General features: G+C 35.0%; 1 protein-coding gene across 1 annotated transcript in view; it reads left to right on the top strand.

Annotated features, from left to right (window-relative positions):
* Window positions 1-1,376: 1,376 nt before the first annotated feature.
* Window positions 1,377-6,983, top strand: part of LOC106717697 (tropomodulin-1) — a 64,275-nt gene continuing 58,668 nt past the window's right edge. Inside the window, exon 1 of the mRNA XM_045679032.1 lies at window positions 1,377-1,608. Within this exon, the coding sequence (XP_045534988.1) occupies window positions 1,531-1,608 (78 nt within the window). The 5' untranslated portion in view covers window positions 1,377-1,530. The remainder of the gene's footprint in view (window positions 1,609-6,983) is intronic.

Genomic DNA, 6,983 nt, shown 5'->3' with positions numbered 1-6,983 from the left:
CGTTACGATTTATATTAATTTGTAGACAATCACATATCAATTAATTGTGAGAGATATTACAAAAATGTATGACCTTGTAATGAGAGATAGCCAGGAAAAATGTATTGGCACCATTTCAAAGGTATGCGCTATTAGTGGAATAACAGATTCAGATCTGTTGAAGATTTTTTTTATAAAATAGTAATGATTTCTTCGATAACGTCAATTGAGACGAAATATACCATTGAGGGAAATCATTGTTTCGGGAAAAAATGCGAGCCGATCAGAACAGAATTACGGTGAAATTGTCCAGTGAAGTTAACAGAATAATATTAATATACGAAAAAAAAAAAGAGCCCATTCTTGATCTTACTAATATTGTAAATCCGAATGTTTAGATGGATGGATGTTTGTTTGAAGGTATTTCCGGAACGAATCTTGATGAAATTTGGCATAGATGTAGAACATAGTCTGAAAGAAAACACAGTCTTATTACGTATTTTTTAAAGTTCGCACGGAAGGAGTCGCGGGAAAAAGCTAGTATAATTATTACATTTCTTTTTAATTCTGCGTAGACAGTCATGGGCAACTGCTTGCTACTTTATAAATAAAACGAAAAAATTAACAAGACAAGTGCTGTTTTTCAATGTAAAACACACTTTAACGCGATACATTCCTGTTATTCGTCAAAACCTTAAAGATTTTTTACTCTTTAATTTGACATTTTCAGTGTTAAATCTCCGACATATAAAGGGAAATTTATAAGACGCTTGTGTTTACAACCTCGCAGTTTCGGCAATTTTAACTGTAACGGCCGGTATAAATGTCTGCAAACGGGGCGTGTACTTTGTTCGGGGAATTACTGCGCGCTCAGCGCTCACTTTATTGTTGCCAGAATTAATTGTGCCCAATTTATTTAGTTGCCACATACGTGCGTTTTCGAATACACTGTCTTTGCTGGACACTTTTAATTATATTTACCTGAATAATGCAATGAAATAACCGTGACAATTGAAAAACAATGATCACTGGCCACTTCTCAAAGCCATCGTTGGGAGTGTTTACGTATTGGAGTACCGCAAAATGACAGCTAATCGATTTTGCGTTTCAGTTTTCATAAGTAAAACTTTATTACTCGAGTTTTAATACTGAACATATGACTACGCAAATTACCTCGTCCAAGAATATTGCAACGAACCCATCTTTCATTTCTCAACAACGGAAAGGCCTGCACCGAATGACGTCATTCACATTGACACTTACAGTTTCCAGTATCATCACGCAAATCTTCTACGTCAACATCCGCAGCTGATGTAGCCACTAGCCAGCATAGAGCGGCCTGCACTCTACAGCCTGCAATATCGAGGGAATCTAAGCCGTAAAGCGCCGGGCATACGGTCCCGTTCGGACGGTCACGAGTCTCCCTAATCCAGAGATCGCAGAGCGCGCTGCTCGGGCGCCGCACGCTGACCGGCGACTAAAAATAACCCCGCGCCGCCAGTACCGCCGTAACTGCCGCGCGCGACGCTCGCTGCGACGCGACACGTAACCATGGCGGAGACCATCGAGGAGACTTACGAGACCGCGGTCACCCGCAAGGTGATCCGCAAGAGCCTCAAGATAGAGGAGGTGAGCACTCGCTTGTACGCCGCGACACCGGCGCCGCCGCCCACGACACACGCCGGCTGGACTCCGCAGTAAACATTACCAGCCCTCCGCACCCGACACACGGAAATAACCGACAACTAAACACAAAAAACATTGCCCTCTCTATAACACGTCTGCGGGTCGCTTCCTGGTGAAGACGCCCACCTATTCCGGGAAGCCGGTGGCCACGGCCCGTGGCGCGCTGAGTGGACCGCGAAGGTCCGCCGCCGCACGCCACACGTCGAAGGAAGCCGTGCCACTTGTAATTTGCGACGATGTAAATAGAACTGGCGTTTGAATGAAAATTTCCGTGACCACCTTGACGCGTGTGCATCGACCTGTCTCGTGCGTTCGCTGGACACCCCCCACGTGCGACCTTGCCACACAACACAAAACAAAATGACATACACTCCACACATTAGGTACATATTCCTCTGTTATGAACTAAACACAAATAGCCTCGAAGCCAAAAGCGATAGAAGCGTTAGAGATCATTGTGTAACGTCGATCTTTCGGTATTTCCGTCGTCCGGTCACAATTACATAAAAATGCTGAAATATGACTTAAGATATAACAATGTTTCGTTTATCTGGAAGATCGCAACATTTACTGTCGCAAGTCTCATTGTATTGTCTCTGGTCACCAACAATAATTGTTAGGGGGACTACTGTCCGTTTCCAAAGCGCGAAATCCAATGGAAAAACGCGCCGTGGCATATTTTCGTCTTGGCTCCCATCCTAGTTTATCTGCTACATTACGATGTTTATTCACAATACGAAAGCGAGTATTAATGTGTGCGTCTCGAGCACTCGTGTTCGGGCATTTGCCTGCTCTGTGCTGATCACTAATCGATAGAAATACATTCATTACAACGAAACTATTGTTATTTTACGCTTAATTTATATAGATGAAACATTGATAAGAAATGGACGAAATTTTACATCAGATCGTAGACTAAATGATCTTTATAATTAAACAAAGATAAAAATTAAAAGTAGCTGGCAATTTAGTTTGTTTACTTGGCAACATTTAGAGTCCTTTCAACACGATGTAGATAACGCTTGAAACTGCTTGAAACATTAAAAATAATACTGCTTTTATGTTGATTCGTTACAGTTAAATTTGTGACAGAAAATTTAGTATAATTAATGTTTTTGAGTTTTCTTAAATAATTCCATCTTTGAAACTGAACGAGTTTTTCATTTTAAAAATATTTTGGGTAACATTGTTTATTTATCTTAGACCATTCAAAATATTTTGATGGTCTAATTTATTTACTAATAAATTACGACAATTTGTTTACTGTTTTACTATTAGTGTTATATTAAATATCAGAGTTCCTACAGCTCCACAACACATTGAACAGTTGGTTAAATTTTATTATAAATTATTTTTTTCAATATGAAAGAACAATTAGGTATATAATTTTGTACGTGTTCGTAATTCTAGAACACAAATCTTGTAGTTTTAACAATTCCTAGAAAACGAAAGCTATTATACTATTTATAAATGAGGAAGCGATGTCTTATTTTGCCCTTAGTAGAAATAGAACGAAATGTGGCGGGTCAACTAATGGGGTCGAACTACGTCACGGTAATAAAATTATTTTGATAATGGTAATGAAATATCTTTAGTTTTATATAGTTTTGTAGGACTTTGTTCTAATCCCAAAGCTAATAACGTGTATACTAATATTATAAATGCGAATGTTTAGATGGATGGATGTTTGAAGGTATCTCCGGAACGGCTAAACGGTTACTAATTAAGTTTTTTTTTAATTGCGCGCGGACGGAGTCGCAGGTGACAGCTAATAAATAAATAATAGTAATAAATCGGTTCTTACGAAATTGTTTAACCTTATGCAAAATTAATTGAACAATTTTAAATAGAGTTTTAGATTAAAGTAGCTTTTAAAAATACACACTAATCCTTATTGGTGAGTCTTTATGGAAAATCTAATCACGTGGTGTTACTTATCTTTAAAAAAATAGAAATGAAAAAAGAGTTAAAAAAACAAAATTTTATGATGTTCAATGTATGTTTGAAGAGGTTTTAATTTTGAAATTCATTCTATTATTCCAACAGTCTCATTTTCAGTGTTACCTTTTTCATCGTAAAGTTTTTTTTTGTTGAATGAACGATACAAAAATTAAATATTTATATAATTCAATGTCACAAAGGACGACAATTATTTTAGTTTTCTGGGTTATTTAAACAAAATTGAAAACATAGGTACAGGTTGACATGACACAATATATCATTCTTGACAAATTCGAGGCTATATTATATTTTATATGAGGTTATGCTAACTTAGTTATATATTTTCTATAGTTCCTTCACAATATATTTAGTTCCTTTCCTTTGAGACAATCAAGTATTAACAAATATATTTTACTACAAAAAGAACTCATTAAATTATAAGCCATGTTTATTGTTGAAACGTTGGTCATTTAAATCAGAAAGCTAGCAATAATTCAGTCTGTTCAGCAAATCATGCGCCATGACTGCTAATTAGCTATGCACAGATTATAATCTCTGGCACAAGCAGAAGGAAATTAGTGAGATTTTGTACACGTTTAGATTAAACTAGCTTTTACCCGCGACTCCGTCTGCGCGGAATAAAAAATAGAAAACGGGGTAAAAATTATCCTATGTCCGTTTCCTGGTTCTAAGCTACCTGCCCACCAATTTTTAGTCAAATCGATTCAGCCGTTCTTGAGTTATAAATGGTGTAACTAACACAACTTTCTTTTATATATATAGATATACTATACCTTACTAATATTGTAAATGCGAAATTTTAGATGGATGGATGTTTGTTCGAAGGTATCTTGACAAAATTTGGCACAGATGTAGAACATAGTCTGGAAGAAAGTTTTTTTTAATACCACGCGGATCACTTTGATCTTCTATATACACCAACAATACTTTCTACAGCTAGGAATTTTGCTGTTTTAGATTCAAACATTACTATGAAAATATGCCATTTATTTATTCTACATTATCTAGTATATGAGAAAAATTATTAAAAATGGGATTTAAAATACAAAATTAGTAAAATAGGAACAAACACGTCTCAAACAGAAGGTCGTCACATCCTGCGTTTAATTATAGTATCTATGTATGTCGAAATCAAACTGCTTGCTTTATAAACTTACCAGATTCTATAATTCATTATAAATTTATAAATGTTCTTTTGACGTTGACCCCATTTATTTAAATCAAATAGATATTTGTAATATAGTGTCGCAATTACAAATGGTAACACTTCGAAATAAAATTATTTGATATTTTGATCCTCCAAATCGACCATTCGTCGCGAGCACGACACAGAGCGTCGGTGGCTCACAGGTGGTACGTGACATGCAATCTGCAGGTTCTGGGTTCGAATCCCGCCATGTATCAATATGTTTTTCGATTCTCGATTTACATATGTACATTTATCCGACGTTCTTACGGTGAAGGAAAACATCTTGCAACCTGCACATATCTGAGAAGAAATTCAATGATATGTGTGAAGTCAACCCGCACTGTGTCAGTGAGGTTGACTATGGCCTAGTCACCTCTAACTTGGGGTAGGCTCTGAGCCCCTCAGTGGGGACATATAGTGAGCTGATGATGATGAAATCGACCATTTGTCGTTTCTGTTTTTTAAATCATGATACATTTCACGCAATTCATCCATCTCTTCTTATTTGTATCCCTACTGATGTACTTCTCCATTTTTACACTTAAAGTTCTTGTCACATGCAATTCGTTGCTCAAGACATGTCCATACTTTGCTGATCTTACGCTATTCGTTAAAAATACGTATTATAGTGTAACTTTTTAAATATAATTCACCTTTTCGTATACAAACATTATGTTCAATATAATGGAACTGCGCAGTCATTCAATCTCGAGCTTTAACTGTAGTGTTTGAAACACGAAACACAAAATCCCTTGGCATCGTACGCTAAAAGCTCTGCTTTTTTGCTTCAATTTTATAGCCGCTTTATTACACCATTACTGTTTAAAAGCATTTCTAAAGTGTTTGTTTTATTTATAAAAAATGTCAACAAATCATCAAATTTAAAAAAAAAATAATTTCTAAGGAATTATCGGCTAATTCATACTAAAAAAAGTCTAGGAATCTTAAAAGAAAAACTGGTAATTTTGCATTTGTCTAAAAGTTCTTTTATTGTTATTTGTTGATTATTATTTTCTATGCCGAAACAGTGAGATTAGTTCCAATATTTGAGATAATCGATATCGTAATCGTAACGCCATCGACAAAATTTGTATTAAATTTGTGCAGCGCCCCCTATCGGGCGTAAACTACAACTAAAATCTCATACCAATTTTGTTATAATTTACGATGTTGATACGAAGTCGATTGACAAAAACATTCGTTTCTAGTCCTACGTATAGATGATAAAGAAGGTGGGTATACGTTTCACAAAAGTAACACGGCTTATCTTTAATGTAAAAATTACAAGTACCATGTTAGTAAGACTTGCTTGCCGAAGTCGTATTGTTACTATGTGACGTCATTGGTCCAAAAATATCAGTTGTACGTTGTCCTTCAGAATTAAACTGTAATGTTTACATACGATTGTTTGAAGCTGTAAGTACGCGTCGTAATAACCCGTCTTTGATCTTCATTAATATAAGAATAAGGAGAGCTTATTTATTGATTTATTAATTAAAGAAAACTTTCATAGACATTTAAAACATAAAGCAAGATCGCAGTAGGCTACGTTACTAATGACATATTAATTTTTTATAATAATAGATGGCGCCAGTGTTCCTATTAGATCGCCATCTACAACACTTCTATTAATAGGGATGTTAACATTGAGTTAAAAAATCGATTTTTCGATTATCGATTTTTACAGTTGCTGATAAAAATCGATTAGTCGATTAATCGATTATTAAAGAAAAAATAATCGATTTTAATCGATTTTTGAAAAAATCTTCAAAATTACAGGGAAAACATAAAAATACAATAGATACACACCTAAACACTTATTGCCATAAAACATTTTATAGAATAAAATGAAATTAAGTAGATGTATTAAACCAAAACAACAAACTTATGGTTTTAAAAACGAAAATATATCATTTAAACACAAAAAAAAATCTATAGTCACAAATATTATAAACTAGCTGTGAACGTGACTTCGTCCGCGTGAAACACTGTTTTCGGGTAGCATTTCAATTATTTACGCTAATTATTTTACTTACAATTATAAAAATTACATCAAAACATATTGAACTTACAAAACATTCTCATAAACCTTATATATTTCTATACAAACTTTCATCTCCTATTCCCTATTGTTATTTTGCTCCCTAGAGGGTAACACTTTTACAAA

Source organism: Papilio machaon, chromosome 8 (genome assembly GCF_912999745.1).
Source record: "Papilio machaon chromosome 8, ilPapMach1.1, whole genome shotgun sequence".
In the NCBI taxonomy this organism is placed as follows: domain Eukaryota; kingdom Metazoa; phylum Arthropoda; class Insecta; order Lepidoptera; family Papilionidae; genus Papilio; species Papilio machaon.
The sequence above is the reverse complement of the archived record's forward strand: the minus strand, read 5'-3'. Positions and strand labels throughout refer to the sequence as shown.